This window comes from Pseudopodoces humilis, chromosome 2 (genome assembly GCF_049639895.1).
Source record: "Pseudopodoces humilis isolate 2021_Gansu_Grassland_sample_001 chromosome 2, ASM4963989v1, whole genome shotgun sequence".
NCBI lineage: Eukaryota > Metazoa > Chordata > Aves > Passeriformes > Paridae > Pseudopodoces > Pseudopodoces humilis.
Window position 1 is genome coordinate 81,937,598 of NC_142201.1, and position 20,184 is coordinate 81,957,781.

General features: G+C 38.6%; 1 protein-coding gene across 9 annotated transcripts in view; it reads right to left on the reverse strand.

The window, feature by feature from the left end:
• The window catches only part of DLG2 (discs large MAGUK scaffold protein 2), a 991,421-nt gene that overhangs the window by 594,560 nt on the left and 376,677 nt on the right, over positions 1-20,184 (reverse strand). The window contains exon 1 of one of the 9 annotated variants that reach the window (XM_088051061.1): positions 928-968. The exons of the other annotated variants lie outside the window; for them this stretch is intronic. Within the exon in view, the coding sequence (XP_087907187.1) occupies positions 928-948 (21 nt within the window). The 5' untranslated portion in view covers positions 949-968. Of the gene's footprint in view, positions 1-927; positions 969-20,184 lie in introns of those variants that run through there. 9 annotated transcript variants of the gene reach the window in all.

Consider the following 20,184-nt stretch of genomic DNA (forward strand, 5'->3'; position numbering starts at 1 on the left):
CAGCTGGCAAACAGCCAGAATATCAAGTTTCTCACACATCTATTATCATAATGGCAGAAGGTCATACACTGAAAACTGAGCACAGAAATGCAACATAAACTAAACTGAGTATTTTGATAACAGAAATTTAGGGAGGTTACTATTCTGGTGAAATAGCGTCACTTGCACTTTTGTTTGATTTGGAGGGGTTTTTTGTACTTCTGGTTTTGATGACAACTCTTCTATTGGGAAAATTCTTTGATTAAAAAACAAACAAACAAGCAAACAAACAAACAAAACCTGAAAACAAATCACAAAAAGCCTCACACCAAATCAAACTTCAACAATGCTTTTTTCTGTCAGGCTCTCTGGGTCCATAAATATGCTTAGTCTTTCTGTCCTATATCCTGGTTTGGTCCTGTTACATCTCAGAGACTGATTGTGCCTCTGTTGGACCAACAGGCAATAAAAAGAAATATCAAAAAGATAAAGGTGAAATTTCCCTGACTGCTTGAGATAACAAAGTCAAGACATTTACACCTAAGTTATTTGACCATAAAGATGTCTAGACAATGGAGAGACAAAATAATTTCCAGGGCATGATCCCCTCCATCTAAAGGAGGCATCCAAATCATATTAGAATTTGATCAGGACAGGTCTCTATCATGGACTTCCTCAAATGTCAAAAGTCAACTCAAGCCACATTGTTTTCCTAATAGCTCAAACTGTTTCCCGTGTGATCAGTATGTAGCTGAGGTTTCTTGCATGCCACAGCATCCTGAAAATTATTGAAACATTTGTGCAAATATATTTCTTTTTAACTTGAAATGAGCCCTTTTGGGTGCAGGGAAGCATTAGTGGAGAAAAATTGGAAAAACTATGAAGCAGCAATTCAGAAACTATTTGCTTTCCTCACTTACTTCTCACAGCCAACTTCACTACTCTCACCTGTGTATTAGTCCATTCCATTTCAGGAAAAGGTCCCAGCTGAAGGCCTCTACCTGTGGGATTTTCTTCCTCTTGTCCTTTCTGGAAGTACATAGAGACATCTACTCAGGACACGTTCCAAACTCAGATTTCTCATTGTCTTTGCATATGGCGCTTAGTTGGGTGGGTTTGCTTCCCAGGTTGTTTTTTTGGGGCAGTGGGTTCATTTGTTCCCTTGAAGCCGTAAAATGGTGTTAATAACATGCTGAATTGCCCAGAGGCTTTATAACAAAAATAAATTGGCGTTATATTATATAGTATTAAAAATGTGAGTGTATATTATTGATTATTATCTATGAATTAGCTATTTATCACTGAAGGAAGAACAAGTAAGTTATGTATATTTTACAAGAATTAACACTGTACTAATGTGTTTAGGTTAATTTTTAGTATGCAATATTTACCAATCTCAATTAACTATTAGCAAACGAAGCAAGAAGGCTACAAGGAATAAACAAACATTCTCTTGACAGTCCACCTCTTTCTAGCTAAAATTGGAAATAACCCTGTTGCTTCTAAATTTTAAAACCCGCTCTAATTATCACTATGAATTTATGAAGTTTAACAGTAGGAGGTTATATATTTGCTTTTAATGAACGTCAGGTTTCCATTTTTTTGTGAAACAGAAAATCTGTAATGAATTCTGTCTCCCACATAGGCATGAGTCAATGCCATTGTAGAAAACACATGAGTTCTTAACAAACAACAACAATATGGAAGAGCCCAGCCAGTAAGGAGAGACATAAGGCAAGGATCTCAGTTTTTGTTGATAGCAAAACTACCGTATCTGTAGCTATGCATCCAATAGCATTTTTACACAATGTTTAATACACAGGGGACTGAAAAGCATTTTTACAAAGGCCATATTCATTATGATGCTTATGTAATTCTGATCTTCACCTTTTACTAGGTTACTTCAGACTTTTTGTTTCTATTTTAATAAAGAATACAAATTTTTAAAAGAATAAAAATCACAAATCAGTTTAGATGTGAAAAGAAATAAAAATCACATAGTTCCTACACCCCCTGCCATGGGCAGGGACACCTTCCATTAGACCAGGTTACTCCAAGGCCCATCCAACCTGGCCTTGAACACTTTCAGGGATGGGGCATTCACAGCTTCCCTGGGCAACCTGTTCCAATGCCTCACCACTCTCACAGTGAAGGATTTCTTCCTAATATCTAATCTACACCTGCCTTCTGACAGTTTGAAGCCATTCCCCCTCACCCTGTCACTACATGCACTTGTAAAATGTCCTTCTCCAGCCTACTTGTTGACCCCCTTTGGGTATAAACCCACAACTTTTTATGTATAAAACTCTCATCTGCAAGATTAAGTCTTTTTTAATATCAAGCATAAAACAGCAAGTAGAAAACCACTAGGCCAAGTCATTCAGGGAAGTCTCTAAACTCTGTTGCTATAAAGAATGTCTAGTAACAGTCAAAAAGCTCAGGGTGTAACACTTTTCAGTATAAAGTCTAAGGAAAAGAGACTTCTGTCTCTGCTTAAAAAGATTAATGCTGTCATACAACAATATCTTTAAGAATTGAGGCTTATATTGATGCTGTCAGTCTGCAGACATTTAGCTGTGTCTGCTAGGAGCAGAGTCCTTTGAGACACGGGAAAATACTGAGAACAGTTGCAGACTAAAATTCCCGGAGTCACTCTGGAGGGTGCATTCCCACCTCAGTGAAGAGGGATGAATGGAAGTCTGAATATTCAGTTGAGTTTATACGGACAGGATTTTTACATTAAAAAAAATCTGGAGTTACTTCTTGTACAGTGTAATGGGCGGCTGTGGATTCCCTAACATCAGCGCCAAAGCCCACCAGGAGCAACCACAAGGCATTTTAAGGACAAGTCCACTGGAGCTGATGCACTTTCACCACAGCAAGTTTCTCTGTACATGTATGTGGTCCTGGAGACTTGTGAGAAGAAATGTGTAGGATCCTAAACACAGATAGAAGAAATGCGCACCGGGCATAAGAGAGAGGAAACATCAAAATCAAAAATACAGACTAAGGAACACCTCTGTTGAGATATTAATTAAGGAGGAGCCTAGAGTGATGTTCTGCTGCAACACAGCTTTCAATCAAGATACAAAGAATTGTTGTATAAGGACAAGGGTTATAACTATTGTGCTGTAATAATTTATGATGAGAAACCAGCAGAACTGTATCACTTTGGGATATTTTGTTTTAAGATAAGCAATGAAAAAGCCAAAAAAAATCTACAGAAGAGGAATCTCACAACCTAGGGAAGACTGAAAACAGGATATTACATAGGGATAGTGATCAGTTGTTTCCAACTTAGAGAGAAACCAGGGAAATCACTCCAAATTTGCTGCTATGATAAAAACCTTTAACTGCTAGGGCGCTGAAACATGTCCTATAGGCTTTGGCTTCATGAGAGGTTTATTCCATAGTAATTCCAGCAACTTCAATTTGGAACCAGATGATTACTAACCAGCTAAAAGCAAAAGGCATATTCCTCTGTGCTAAGTTAAAATAAAATAAATACATGCTTGCTTCCAAGGTAAGATTTTACAATGGCACTAGTGGATGTAGTAGTTGTAGTAATGTAATCCTCTTCATAAAAAAGCATCTGTTGAATAAACTTTAATCAAATGCAAGTAAGGTAGCATTTAAAACAGCATTCTTCATAAGCATCAAAATGTGAGCTACAAATGTGGCAACAAATGAGACTGAGTTTCCCAAATAGAGCTGTCTCATGTCATCAGATGCATTAAGGTATCATTTTGTCTCCAGCTGCTTCTTCCAAAGGGAATGGGTTTCCTTCTGTCATTTCTGACAGCCATATGCACACCTCAGATCTTAGAGGACATCTAAAATAGCACTATATGCCTATCTTAGACAACTGAATCTCACCCCAAAAAGTCTTTCCTTTATTTTAAGGAAGTCTTTTCTAACAGAGATTGTTATTCACACAAGCTACAATTAAATGCAAATATATAGTTAAAAATATAAAATTTTGGGGGTTATTGTGTAGAAAATTGAAATCTTTTGCTCATTAACTAAAAATAAAAAAAATAATTTCAAGTTTCCCTAAATGTTATAAACTACTGCAAATCCAAAAATCCAAAATCCAATAAAATTTTACACAAGATCTAGAGCCAAACAAGTTTCAGTGCTGAAGTACACCAACTTTAGAAGGATTTAAATACTCTTATAGTCTGGAAAGCCTTGTTAATCTGTAGATTAAGGAAGGATCAGTTCATTGCCATGGAAAAAAATTGTGCCTATTAAATATCGGGAAGTCCCATGGTCCAGCAAATAATACCTTTATACAAGAACATCATGCAGTGTCATAATAAGTCAGCCACACCAATAAAACTGAGGAAAATAAAGTTTTCCATTTAAAAAAGGCTCCAAAAAGAGAGGTCATGAAAATCTACACAGTTCCTTCTAATCATGTGTTTTGGGCATTGAAGTACTGCTATGCAAAGTAACAGTAATAAAAATGAACATAGGGAGATGAGATGTGCAAAGAAAATGGTGAGAGTATTTCTAAATTAAGCCAGGAAAAATTGTTGCATTCACAGGAGCTTCAATATACTGAAGGGTATCTGTGATCACGGTGCTAAATTCAAGTCTGCTCCTCATGCCAGTGATGTAACTACTATAGATGAATTCCACAGAATTGAGCATGAGGGGATGAACTTCCATGGTGAATAATTGCTTTTAAACTAAAAATTTCATTTATGTAAGATAATGATAGAAAGACAAGTTTCAATTAAAAGCTTGAAAGTATATAGAAGGCTACCATTTTCTTTTAAAATTTGAGTCATTCTTTTTATCAATTTACAACAGGATAATGAACAGCTGATAGCATACTGGAGACAAGTCCAAAAATACTTTTAAAACAGGCTTGTGAATGAAATGAAAATTCAGGAGCAGCAGATGGGTTTAACTGCTGTTAAATGTGGAGTGGTTTCCAAGAACATGTTGTATGTAATAATAAATAGCCAGAGACAAAGTTTCCCCAGCAGTTTAAATCCCAAGCATACAAGCTAAGTGAGGGCTTTCAAGCTTTGGCTCACTGCAACATCCTTACATTTTACCCTTGTCTACAACAGCAAAAATGCTTGTTATTAACAATGTGTGCCATCAATGAGTGCAATTATAGCAGTACTGAGCACAGTTTCACTGAGCACAGGCAGGCAGGTTTAACACGGGCTCTCTGAAACAAGAATAGTTTTTGGCTCTGCTTGCAGGTTAATCACATTCAACACCAGGGTATCCATTCTCACAGTGGGTAATTATGCCAGTGTACCCAGTGCCTCAATTTGTGCATACGTTTTACATAATAAACATGCTAGAAATTGCCTCCTATTCCAATTCTTGATCTGGATGGGGCACTGGGATGACGTACTGCATCTAGGGCTTCTTCAGTTATGCTCTGACTGCCTCCATGTCTCATGCCCTCTTGGATTTAAGCAACAGTGAAATCCCAAATGCCCAGGAAAACAGGCAGTAACTTTTTTTTTGTACCTAAACCAGTTCTGGCTTCATCTCCTAATCCATCAAAAAGTGGCTTTATTAAGTGACAGCTATGATTAAGTTAAAGCTTCTAAAATTGCTACCATGTATTATTATACTTGACTGACACAAATACTTGTGACACAGAATGAAACTGGAACTTTTAAACTCACAGTGATGCACAGAGGCACAGACAGAGAAGGGTTCAAAAGAATGAGTTCAACTGGCAGATAGTAGAAATTACATCAGGTTCAAACCCAGAAACCACTGCCTCTCCTGTTAATCCAATTGCTTCTGTAACAACAAAATATTTGTGAGGAACTGTGGGAAAGAGCATCACTGGATTCAAAGAAACCTCTGAAGTTCAGAGCAATCCTACACTATAATATATGTGTGTTCCTGCTTAGATGCTCCAAGGATGCTTCTGGTTAGCTACTCTGTAATACCAGTATCTGCTTGATGATGAACTTGGATGGACTTGGATGATGGTCTTGGATGAACTGGAGGGAAAGGATTATTTGGGGAACAAATGATAGAAAAGGAATGTGAGGAACAAGGAGAGATGTCTGGAGAGGGTTATCAAGTATAAACTTACACTGTTGCTAACCTTCTACTTTTCACTGCTGCTTTAGAAAATCCTGATTTTTATACTTTCATTGCAGAAATCATCTCCTTTTCCAACTAATTCTTTCCATAGAAAAAATATAACTATTACAAAACCACTTCTCTCTAATCCTAGTACTATACTTCATTCAAGAAACGGATAAAATTAAATCAGTCCACTGATGCTCATGTGGCATTCAGGGACTATTTGTTTCCCAGGGATCTTCTAAGAGGTTGTTTTTTTTTTTATCCTTTGTCTGATACCTACTGAGAGGCTTAGCAATGAAATTGCTTTACTGTCTGGAAAACTCAGCCATTAAAGTTATAGTCCCCAGAGCATTCCTTTCATTCCAATCCAAATATTAATGGCCAGAAAACATCACAGATGTGTAAGCTAACATCCTTTTGGTCAATCTAACAAGTACCCTTACTAGAGGTTGTTTGGAGATTTCCAGAGCCATGGCTTCTGTCCAACACATCTCAACTGAAACATCCTTGCTGTTGCTGTCAAATGGATGCAAACACAGTTGTTTTTGTGTGCTCCTGTTTCAAGCTGCACACTGTTCTGGTTGGTTGGACCTGCTACAATGCTGTACCACTGCTACTTCTGGAAATGGCTGAATCCCCCCCAAAAAAAGAAGGCTGAGGAACATGCTCAAGCCTGGACCCTCATTATCCTCACTGTTATATGTTACATGAAGTCCTAATTGTTCTGCATAATTCCAGTTGGCTCCTTCCACTACTCATGTAGTGTGGACATGAGTAAGCACCTTCCGTTCCACAGTGTAGACAAAGCCACCTCCTACCACCAGAAGTCCACAATACCATTACCTGAAGTGCAAGTACCCAAGAATTGAAATTATATCAATTATACATTTTTCTTTTCCCATTTGAAAGAGAATTTAGGGGTGGCTGCTGGCAATGCAAGGGTGTGTGTTTACAGGTTTCTCTTAATCAGAGCTATCAGCAGCAACCACTTCACCAGAGACACACTGGAATTTGAAAGTGGTGACAAGGGAGCACCACTGCTGATTGATTTTGCAGTGGTCGTTCTGAAGGGGTTTTGTACATTGTTTTGACCAGCCATTTAGACAGGGAATTATGGGGATAAGAGATTACACAATTAGAACTAATAATCTTTGAAAAGTACTTAAATACAAGCTCAATAAACTAAGATCTGTTCTCAGCTATTACTCAGCCTTTTGTACTATTACTACAGAAATGGATGATACACATGATCTCCTCTTTCACAGAAGCATTTTCTGATATAGGCTAATTATCAAGCAGAAACATATGGGATTGTAGGGCTTTTCTTTGCCCTGAAAATGTCAACAAATAAAAGTGTTTTTTTTTTGGAGAGACTTATTTTTTTCCCTAACAACCATCATGAGCCTCTTTTGCATATTGTAAGGTGGTATATTCTGCAAGACTTCAATCACTGATACTGAAGCAAATTCAATGCATTTTGCACCTTCCCTCATGGGTTGTTCGCTCTAAATGACCTTCATTTTATTATATTTTTTCTGTAACATTTTGGACATGTAACATCCAACTCCTATCTGCTCCAGATACTTTGTGTTAAATATGTGCCACTGCCAAATGTAGTCATTTTCCAGTGTCTTACCTTGAATCTGCTCTGGCAGCCTCTGTGCATGTCTCCTCCAAGACAAGACTGGTTATTAAATTCCAGACATTAGGAAACAAATTTAGGCTCAGGACAATTTTTTCTACTAAACTTTTATCAGTTGCATGAATGACTTTGTCTACAAACAGCAGCTCTCACAGATTTATATGCAGTTCATGAGTCATAGATTTCGCAACCAACAAAAAGGTTTTATTAGTGAAAAAGTGAGGATTTCCCAAAGCATCAGTTTGTGGTCAGTATTAGCTTAAATTGATTTTCCAGGAATAGGGGCATGAGATATTTGCACCTACAATCTAGTCATCTTTATTATAGCCAACTGTTTGGTCCTTACCATCTGTACTGCCAAAGCCTTTTTCAGGCTTCACAGAGTAGAATAAGAGGATTGAAAGAAATTTAGCATTTCAATTATGGAGATAAGTGAAATAAGATCCTCTAATTCTCTAAGCGTCCCAAACTGTGTAGTAAGACTAAAATATTAGTGTGTCTCTCTGCTGTTCTCCCCTCAAAGAAACCATGTGCACTGAGACTCAGGTGTCAACATGAATCAATGGAATGGGAATGAAGTACCAGTATTCCCCAAAAGCAAATATAACAGAACTAGTTCAGCTTTGACCCATCAGCCGATTTTGTTCCAGAGAGCATCTGGAGCCTTCTAATTATGTCCTACTACTTTCTTAGTCCTACTGCCTGTGAATATATCAAAGATGCACTTCCTGGTGAAAGATTTGCTGGTTGCCCAGCACAACTCAAATGATAATAATAAGAAAAAATCTTCCAAGGGTAGAAAAAGCATTAATGTACTGTTTTTCTAAAGTATCTATTGATACATCAAGCTCATAAAGTTTATCTGGCACAAATTTTGACTGAAATATGTTTCCTTTCTTTCTGTTCTTACCAAAGCATTAGCTTAACCATGCTTGCTCCGACAGTCCTTTGGGGGAAAGGATAATTTACTGAAATGTGTGAATGGGAGACTGGCTGGTCTCCACGTGTCTCCCGATGCCTCTGGAGACTATAACCATGCTCATCAGATAAGATGATGGTGTTTATACCATTTAAGTAGCAGAGAAAACTGTGTGGCTCTCAGCTGTCACTGGAGAAAGTCACAGGTTTCCTACAGGAATGGTGACATATCAGCCACAGACATACAGGGGGATGACACTGAAAATGCTGATAAATGTCTTTGTCTTAGAGGTTTATTATCCCTAGAGTATATTTTTCCAACCTCCATTCTTCTTACTCCATTTTTAGGGGTCTTCTTGATGAGGAAAAGGATGTCCCATATTTTACACTAGGAAAGAAAGAAATTTTCCTTAGTATCATTATGAGTGTCTTCCAATGTGCTGAACATCCAACTAGTTCAACACCTCTTTAGTTTGGGGATTCCTAAGTAAACTCTGCTCTTCAAAGAACCCTCTCCCTGTTTAGCTTTTACACACTGATGTATATTACTATAACTATAACTGCAATAAGTTCAGCATTGAATTCTGTTACTACCACTAGTAAATTTACTATCCAGTATTCAAGGGTAGCAGTGAAAACAACTATTTTTGACAACATGTGTGTGCCATGTCCAACTTCATAACTGTCCCATTTACTTCCAGTTCAATAGTGTATTTATCTCCAGATGAACTGCTGCTCATTGTTCCTGTGAGGATTAATCTGAGCAACATGCATTGTGGCTCTTGCCAACTTTTGCAAAGTGATATAATCCATCCTCCTTCTCACATCTTTCCTTTAGTGACACCCAGTGGGTTGGCTTCTGTTAACTCTGCTCCTCAAACTCCACATGCTTTTTGCTGCAGAGTTGTGATGCTGTACACAGCTCTTTTCTCCTACAGTGTGAAGGATCTCAATTAGGACATAATTGTCCACCCACTACTCTGAGTCCAAACTTGGTCCTTCCTTTTGTTAATCAAATTCTTACATCTTTTCTTTCAGAGTTCTTAGTGGTGCTCCTGAGCTTTGTTTACCCTCCCAGTCACAAGAGCAGTGTTGGGGTGTGACTTGGACACGCTCAGTCCCTCCTCCACAATTTTGTGCCACGGGAAGGCTAAGCAGGCTTGATGTGCTCTTGGAAGAGCTCCAGCTGAATGACTGGCAGAAAGCAAAGGCGGCGTGTACGTAACACAGAGCACAGAGTCATCGCGTGTTAGCGGCGCACACTGAGCATTGGCCCCGTGGGGAGCACGGCAGAGCACACCCGTGTCGCAGTCTGCACAGAACCAACGGGACCTCTCACCGGAGAGTCAACCCCCAGAAGTAACACTCACAGCTTCCACAGCCTTCTGTATCTCTGACTGAAGCCACTATTCCATGCTTATGGGGCAGAGAGCATTCCACATCCTTCTTTGCTCCAGTTTTATAGTCTTTTTGTCTGGAGCAACAAAAATTATCAAAGATATCAAGGATTTCAACCCAGCAATTTTTAGAAAAGGATCTGCAATTTGCTGGCCTTCACAGCTTGCAAAACTAGAGTGGTGTCACTTTTGCTATCCTGCACCTTCCTGGAGAATTCTAGCCTTGGTGAGGCAGGCTTTGAAGTGTTTCACTCTCCTCCTCCGTGTATTTTCTCTGTTCTTTTAACTCCTCCTCTGAGTCCTGTTCAGCAATCCCTTTGTTCTGACAGCACTTCCAAGAGGGCTCTTTTATGCCTGGTTTCATCTAGCTGGGAATAACCACAGAAACCTGATGTCACCTCCCCTGACCCAGAGACTGCATCTTAACTGAGCCCAGACATATCCACTGGTTATATCAGAGAGGACTAATCTAAAAAAGGCTTGTCATTAGGCTTATTGCAAATATATCTACCACCTGATCTTAAGGTTTAACTTCAAACCAGTCCTTCTAAAAAAATACAGAAAATGTAACTACAAACAAAAGGAAAGTAATTACGATGAAAGACATCTGGGAATTGTAATTGTGCTGTATTTTCAAGTGCCCTCACGGGCATAAATATACATTTTTGCTTTTGTGCTATATCCAAGGAAATAAAATATACCAGTTCAGAATCGTGTTGGCAAGAAATCTCTATGCTTTTTAATTTTGGCAGGATGCTAAGTATTAGATGCTAAATATTATTTGACCTCATAACTCACAGGAAAACAATGCGTACTTAAAGCACAGAAATAATTGCTCTACTTCAGTATGTCTAGCTTTCCTATATTTAAAGGCAATTCACCATCTGAAGACATTTCCAAATTGAATTGTTCTAACATTTAATCCCACACCTCCAATGACAACAGGATAGAATTTTTCTGTGGTTTCTTTCTTAATATTTCTCAGTACTCTTTAGATGAATTCTTAGTGAGTTAATACTTACATCTGCTTTATATACCCACAGCTCTTCAACACAGTGAAAGCTAATTTCTGTCCTTAGGTTTATATCTTGGGGACTTTCGAAACCTGCAAATCTTTCTTTTATTCTGTGTGTCTGCTCAGAATATATTTATACACACATTATGCTTATGCTATGGTTGTATAATGTCTCTTTTGACTTTACACAGCAGCTCAGCAAGAAAATGTTCTATAATATTCAGTAGAAGCAAGGATGTGTATTTATTTTTGCAGGAAAAGTTTTACATCTTCAGTTCTTCCCCTAAAGTATTAATCCTCTTTCCGAGCCACCACCCTGAAGAATTAAGTCACTGAAAACAGAGTTAAAGGCAAACACAAGGAAAAAAAATAATAAACTGTAGTTTTGAAAAGTACTTTACATAATACTTGTAAAGCTCACTACCAGGAACAAACCATTGACGGAATCTCATGATAGACATAAAAATGAATAGTACCCTTTAATGCCTTCACCATCTAGACATGTTTCACAAGGATATGACATGTGGTGGGGTTTTTTAATCAAAAAATTCCCCTTACTCACTCTGCCTGCAAAGAAAGCTGAAATTTCTTACATTTGATTTGGCCTCTTACATTAGATTTGGTCTCTCCCCACATCAGCAGTTAACACCTCCCTCCCCAGATCATCAGGCTCTGAAAGAGAGTGATGGCTAATGGGGACATTTTGGAAAAAACTGAGCATGGGTGAGCTGGGAGAAGGAAATGAAGAGACTAAAAGAGTGTTTCATGGGAATGCCTCCTGGAAATGCCACTCCTTCAGGTGATATGGTAGGGTATCTCACCTTATAGTTGCTCTAGGTCAGGACATCATGGGGACAGTTTCCCTATGTCACTAGACCCCTGAAACCCTCCATAATCCTTGATGGGTAGGCAAACAATGTCTAATCTTCTTGAAAAAACCTTTATGGGTGAAATCAGCTCTGGAGTATTAAGTGTTAGCATCAGAATGCAATGTGTAAACAAATGTTTGATACTAGTGAGCTTGCTCAAAAAAATGGATGCAAATTTCATCTTACTCACTCTTGAGATTCATGGCTGCAGGGTGTCTGTTACAATCACAGCTAAAGCTGAACAGTGATAGATCAGATTTATGACAAGGTTCAGGCATTATGTTTTAGCAGGAATACTTATCAGACTGGACAGAAATTAAAAATCTCCTCTATGTTTTAACACTTGGCAGGAGAAATAGCAAAAAATAAATCACTTTGAAAATGATATTTCTCATCTGATTAACATCTTCCTGACCAGCAAGTCCTAAAACACTCTGACCAGGATAATGTATGTTCCTATTTTACACAAACATACACACACAATGCATATAGGCAACAGAGTTAAGGTTGCCATGGGAACTTTACCTCCAGATTTTTTGGGTTTGTATAATGAAAATAACACAAGTACAATGTTGTAATGATTCAGCTTTGCCTTGTAATTGATTATGTTCACATTTTCTTTGGGTGAGAACTCTGTTTTTCTGATGGGTACAGCCCAATGTGATAACTTTATTCAACATTTCCAAAAGTTGGTTTTCTAAGCAGAGGATATTTTGAACTTGAGTCACTGTGACTACAGTGCAGTATAGAAAGCACTGCATCAGTGTTAAACCAGGTGGTTCAGCTGCCAGTAAGGTAACTTCCATAGCAGCAATGAATTCAGCATAAGCTCTGCCATTGCACTGCAGGCTGTGCCAGCTCTGGCATAGGCTGATGCTGAGGTACAGAAAGAACCAGAACACTTCTGGGATCTGATTCCTCCCCTCCAGCAGTACCTATCACCCCACAATTCACCATGGGGAGCACCAGCAGTCCCCAGCCTTGGTCACCAGGGTTGCCCTCAACTCACTGTTTCTTGGCTCGTCTCTTTTCTTTTCCTATGTTCTCTCAGGTCAAGTCCCAACTTCTCCCAGATGTTCTGAAAACTTGAGTTAGCTCTGAGCATAGGAATGCACCCAGACTCCTCACTCTAAACTTAGGCTCTGGGTTTTCAGAAGAGCTGACCTACAAACCTCATTGATATTAATGACTGAAAGATTGCAGCAAACAGCCTTCGTCAACAAGTCATCCAGACAAGGGCTTTTGTCTCTTGTAGAAGTTGCATGAAGTTATCAGAAAAGAAGAATGGTTCTTGGAGACCTTTGTCTTTTCAGTATAGGGATACTCGCCTTTAAAGCAAGACATGCTATTTAAATAAGCAGCTGCCTTTCCTCCCCATTTGAACGTGTTGCTTCCTCGAGAGACCTGGACCTTGCCGTCGGCTGTTTGCAAAGCAGAGGATACTCACCCTGAGTATGGAGAGATCATTATCGATCTAATTCCAGTCATGGGCCACTGCTGACCCCAAGAACATGAGCTTCAAAGTCTGCATTTTATATACATGTACAGAGACTGCTGTCAGTGCTGAAGACATAGAAAATGGGCTTCTTGAAGAGCTGGCTCATTTATTGACGGGGAAAGGAACTAAAAACTTTCAAGTTTTTGGCACTGTAATTAAATAATATAAAACATATATATGTCCGTATTGAGGAAGGAGTTTAGTTAAAATATTCAGTATAAGTCTCCTCCCTAAAGGGATAGCACTTAATACATGTTAAAATATAATTGTATAATTGGAACTCAAGTGTTTGGGTTATGTAAAAGGTGCTGTAGGCGTATCAGCTTAGACAGAGGTAATTAGATCTTGTATATTAACATTTTTCCCTTAAAGGGATAATCAGCAATACTTTTAGTAGTGGAGATGCTCAAGCCTAGAAGCTTGGTGGGAAAAGGTGCCTCCTTTAGCCCTCTGTTTGCTTTGTTCCTGTCTCTGTCACTGACTGGGCTGAAAGAATGTTTCTGTAGTACAGTACTTGCTTAATACAATCCCCCCTGGGTGCCCACACAATGGCAATACTGCCACAGCTTTTGGTGAAATCAGCATTAAACTGAATCACCTGCAAGCATCAATCATGGTGCCATAAATAGGACTAGGTAGTGGCATTAAATAATGCAATACCTGGCCTATATATTTAGTAATGGGTCATGCACTGAAGCCATAGAAGCCTATTCCTTCAGGCTACAAATAAAATAAATGAGAGCTCTATTGTCTCCTTGAGTCAAGGGTTAACATTTTTATACAAATTAGAGTAAACAGCCACACACCACTGCTTAGCTCAGTCAGCCTGAAGGATACAATAACAACAAATATGGTTTTACTCACAGGGGGCTGAATGACAATCAATGGCACTACAGCTTTGGAGTATCCAATTGAAGCCCTTGAAAAATCAAGTGGGTGCACAGGAAGATGGGCTACTATGTCATCATAGGATGAACATAGGAGAATGTTATGGATTTCTTGGATTTTCAAGTACATTGTAAAGTTTTCTAGAGAAAAGGAGGTTTTCATTTTGAAAACAGAACACTGCATCTTTAGAAAGTGGAACAGCAGAGCACAAATTAAAGCTGGTTTTGGTTTTTAGAATTTTTCTTTTTAAGATAAAAGAAGAAATGTACAGTTCCAAGATAAAAGAAGAAATGTACAGTTCCTCAAGCCAGGAAAATAAAATACAGCCAAACAAACCACCCACACACAAGGACTGCTCCAGGTATTTTCTAATTTCATCGTTGTTATCCATGCTTGTCTTTCATACATACAAGAAAAACATTCCAGGAAAGAAATTCCAAGAAGAAAACCCAGACTTTAAGCTTCTCATTGGAAAGTTCATATCAAACTTTGGAATCCAACAAAAATCTCAACTGAAATCAAGAGAAGGCTAATCCAAACTAAAAATATTTCCCTGATTTCATATTTCTCCTTTCATGCCTGCTGAAGACCTCCCAGTCTCTACTCTATACTACTCATATGAGGCTTTTGAAAGAGTTTGAGAACGGTACAGATGTCTTGTGTCTAGGTGAGCCAAAGCCTCTCTTGGTACCTGAAGGGTTTTGGCTTTGTTCTTAATGTCTCAAAAGACAGGACTTGTGGATTGAAATAGCTGGGTAGCCTAAACAGAGATCTCTCTTCAATGCTTATCTGCATTGATATAAGAGGCAAGAAGAAGGGAAGAAGCGTCACCAAGACCCAGAGAACAAGCTCCCTTGTCGACCCTTATTTTGACCCACACCACGTATATGACAGAGATGGACAGCCCATTTCCAGAGGCATTCCCAGCAACAAATATCAAACAGCTCGATATAGCTTTTCCCTACGGCTAATGACTAGAAGTTCTCAATACACTTGATAAAAGATTTTCCTAAATGCAGATATTTAGAACAGAAAAATATATAGCAACAGTTACAGAGCTCCTTAAAATAATTCCAAGCCTTTTCAAGCTTGCCAGCTTTCCAAAGTTCATCTCTTCTGAAGTGTGGGATTGCACTCAAACCCGATCTTCGTAGACAGCAGCCGAGCACAACAGTGCACCTTGGAGCAGGGAACAGCAGCAAGTCAATGTGTCTCTAAGCAGTCTACCCCCTCCTTAGGGGTCAAGTGGTAGCTCAGAGCAAGCTGCTAAATGGTTGTTTGTATAATCTCTGCAGGCAAGCAGAGTGGCGTATCTACAGCCAAAGAAGGGATGAAAACAGCTGTAGTTGATAGCAAATGCTGCCAGAAGGTCACCACCACCTGGAGGGTGGTTGTTTCAAACCAAAAAGCTGTTGAGCTCAGGCATATCTCTGCTCATTTAGAGCATCTAATTATACCTCATATTTTTAGCATTAGTGAACACACACTGAAAAAAATAGAGTGTTTTTCTCTTCTTTTAGGATCTCACCTGCTAAACCATAAATATGAACCTGTAAGGTCTTTTTCTTTTGGGAATGGCACTGCAACTTTAAGCATTATTATATAATCATGTGTTGGACATAGAATTATTCTGCTTGCACACCACAGGTTCAAGAACACTGTTATAAAGGGGAGAAATTCACTTAATTTTCAAAACTTCACAGAGAGAAAATATAATTTGAAGAGTTACAAGTTCAAAAAATGTACAGCTCTTTCCAGTTTTCAACACCTTCTCTTTTGTCCTGCTACAGCTTCATTATTTTCTTACCCTTTGCAGTACATGGCAGTCTTTTGGAATGAAAAGAAACCCTTCCACATTAGTCACAACAGGAAAATGAATTTTGCTTTGCAGCTGGTGAATGAAGATTATCAGAACTTTTATCCACATGCAGAAGATAACAATATAATAGCTACAGAACACTGATGCAATGCTGTGTTTACTCTAATTTATCATTTTTTCAAGCCATGACTTATACTCAAAAGAGCTACCTAATTCATGACTGCAGTAGCAGTTTTGTAAGTTTTGTGCTCTAAATTCAGCTAAAATCCAACAGATACCAGGGGACCACATGTAGCGTTATACTTAATACTCATTTGACGCTTTGTGGAGCTATTTTATAACAGGAAAAGCAAGAGAAGACATGGCCTTGTGCCCCTTAAAAAGGCAGCAATATGTTCAGAACAAATAACCAAATTTCTTTAGGTATGAAACCTGACTGAGGTCTGAAAAAAGCATCTAAATAAAAAGCCCTAACCATAATTTCTGCAGCTAAACTCCACCAAGGAATAGAGTCTTACTAAATGCTGTGCCTTGGTCTTTTAATCAGTCATTTACAAAGTTTAGGCAAATCTGGAATTATTAACATTGAGGTATTTCACTACAACACAATATCAATTTTAGTTTGTGTCTCTGCATCAGCTTCTCAACATCTAACTACAGGAATAAATTATTCAGGAAAATAAAAAAAGAATCTGCTCCCTTTTCTTGCCTTACTTTAATTTTAGTTGCAATTAATTCAAGGAGTTAAAGCCTTCTTAATAAAGAAATGCTTAAAATACATTAACTAGATTTAACTTATTAGGGTTTTGAAAACAAGTCATGTTATTATTTACTGCAGCATTCAAAGACCTGTTTGACTTCTTACTCTTGCATAAGAACTTTCAGAGATGTGACAACATGAATTTTCTATATAAGGCAAATAGACCTCTGCATCACAAACATTTTTGACACTTTCAAATGCAGTTTACAGCCTTAAACAGACATTCTACTTCTCCCACCCACCCACCATCATCCAAGGCCTACAGTCACCAAAGTTTCAGAATTAAGAGTGGGAGTATTAGTAATCTACCAGGTAAATGCAGAGTTTAGTGACCTGTTTGTTTGTATGTCCATATATATAACAGGGTATGGACACATATCCTTATTCCTGTCTGCAATTCTCTCTAGAAGTGCCCTCCTAACTTCCCTACCCAAACCAACCACATCAACTGACCTGGGGTCTAACAGTGAATTTTAAGTAAAAGCCAGGAACAGCAGAGAAGGCACATATGCATATTGGAGAAGTAAAGTAAAGCAAAGGAGGAAATAAGGCAAAGGCTGAATAAAGGAAGCACTGGAGAAAAAGCAATTTTGCATGGGCAGATCCTTAAGAGGTACTTAATTCCTGTCAAAAGCAAAGGGGGCTGGTACCTAATTATCTCAAGGATCTTCCCCTTAGAGTCTCACAAACTCTTCCTGAACTTATTTAGAAATGAAAGCATAAAAGGTGTTGCCATACCCCTGTTACAGAAGCCCCTACCATCCTGGTCCCTGGCAACACTCCCAGCTTTAATCAGCAGAGGCCAAATCAACTTCCTATATATGTTCTATTAGATCAATGGAGGAACAGGGAACAACATTCAGAACTTTCAACTTCCTTTCCCTAGTATTAAACCCTGAATTGTGTTTTCCATATTTCCTTCTGTTTTAGCTGCAGTGATATTTCACCTAGGATTACTTAAATCCAAACCATTTATTCTGCAAAAAGAGGTGTCCAGCTGCATGCTAAATCACCTCTCATTTCTCCTGCTTTAGTGAAATTTGGATGAGGTCATTTATAGAGGTTCTTTTCTATCAATGTTTCTAAGATTCTGTGATTACTTTGTATGTGTTCTTATAATGTGAGATGACCCATTCCTATTTGGGCTCCTTTTTTTTATGGATAACTGAAGACAGTAGAAGAAAACTCATCAGACTACAGGACAACTAATTCTCATCTAATAACAGAAACTTTATTAACTCATGGAGGCCTATAATGTCCCTCCTGGTGAATAAAAAGCAGTCAAGAAACAGCTGGTGTTTGCATGCGGAATGTGGATTAGCTTGAGAGCATCTCTATTTCTCTGGCTCAGCACACAGAAAGTTTTTATTCCAATTGCACAGGAAAGTAGTAGTTGCTAATGCTCTGGGGGAAAAGTGGTGCAATCTAGTATCAGTAAGAGATTTATACATCAGATCCATTCAGATTAGGCAATCATAGACAGCAAATTAAATCTCTGTTTTAGGAAGCTGCCTCCAACACAAGGAGCAATAGCCTGAGGTTCAAGTCCCAGCTCTGTGAAGATGTTATTCCCCTGTCCCTACAACTGTACTGACATGAGGAAGCAAGCCTGAAGGCCCTGCACAAAAACATTTTCAATACAAAACCTCTTGCTTCATAACCAGATCTTGCAATCTTCTGTAAGTTTATCTCACATAGTCTCTATTCCCTCTCTCTGTCTCTGCACTTCCAACACCTTTACATGGCTGCGATTGTCAAGACACTGGAGAGACATATCCTTAATGCTGAAAAATTAAAGACCTGCATGTCTGGGACTCACGTGGGGGTTGATGCATATAGTAAAGAGTGCAAAACACCAGGGCTTTGAGGAGGTGGTTCAACAGTCTCCTCTGTAATACGTACATACACACAAAATTAGACCCGCAAGTGCATTTTCTAGGTCAACTTCTCCCTCCTCTGCTCTCACCTCCTCCCTTGAGTTTTCTTAATTGTTCTGGGAAGGAATACATGTTTCAAAATGTATCACCAAACTTTATCTCATGAAAACATATTGTCCTGGTTATTTTATATCCTAAACTATTGTGTATGGAATGCTAGTCCTCAGTTAATTTTGCCAGTGCAAAAATGGCCTATGCTTTCTTATGCTGTCAAGTGTTTAGTTCCTACACAGCTAATTTATTATCTTTCTTAAGCTAAGGACCAGGAATCTGAGCACAAAGACTAACGTAGACAAGGGAAAGAAACAAGTAGGAAAAGTATATTTTATAGGTACAGTGCAAAAAACTGCTACAAGAACACTGAAAAGACCTTCCCTCACAGCTCTGCAGATTGTTGTGTCCTGAATTTTATGTGACTCCACAGCACTTTGCTTAATTTATTGTAGACTGCAGAACCTGGAATATTAATGTGCAGTTTGAGAGCCATATGGCCCTCTGAACTGGGCTGAATGTCCCTCCTAGCGATCAGCCTAACCACAATTCCTGAACACTCACAAGATTTGCATGACGCAGTTACCGATTTGCCTCCTTGCAACAGGTGTAAGTTCATCTGCTTTTCATCTTCCTTTCTTGTGTATCATCATCCCATGCCTAATTTTAAATAATCTTTGCAAAATAAAAACTCAACCTGAATTCTGGAAATTGCTTCTTCCTTTCAGCAATTTTATATAATAAATTAGACAATAGTAGCACTATCTTGGATGGGTGGAGATAAGAGCCTGTCAGCACTTTCTTTTCAAGTCCACTTTTGCAGGGACTTGCGATTCATCTACAACAATCTGATATGGGGAAAAAAGAGGGCATGTGAAACCTCAGACCTGGAGGAAGAACCTTAAAAAAAAGGATGAATAAATAGTATTTCAAGCTATACCTGAAATAATATTGTGGAAAGAGGGACACACAGAAAAAAAGAAATACTTTGATTTTCACTAATGTCACTCCATTTTCACTTATATCCTCTCCATCTCAGCCTAAGCATGGCTTTATGTTGGCCCTTAAACCAATTTTGTTTACACAGTTCATTTAATTTCAGTGCTGTTTACACACAATAACTATTAATTCTCCATACTCCTCTGAGGCAGGTATTACCAACTTGATTTTCTAGAAAGAGATGCAAGGCACAATTTTCCTCAGGCCACAACAGGAATCTATGTGAGAGCCAGGAATAGAAATAAGGAGTTCCCATTCCCTGTCCTAAATCAAGGTCACAGAACCCTCTCTGGCACAGGCTATTTTCTCAATGTTTTATGGAGGTGACTATACTGCTATGGAACTATGTTTTATACAGACTGGGATTTCCCTGGGATGTGTACAAAGTTCAAGT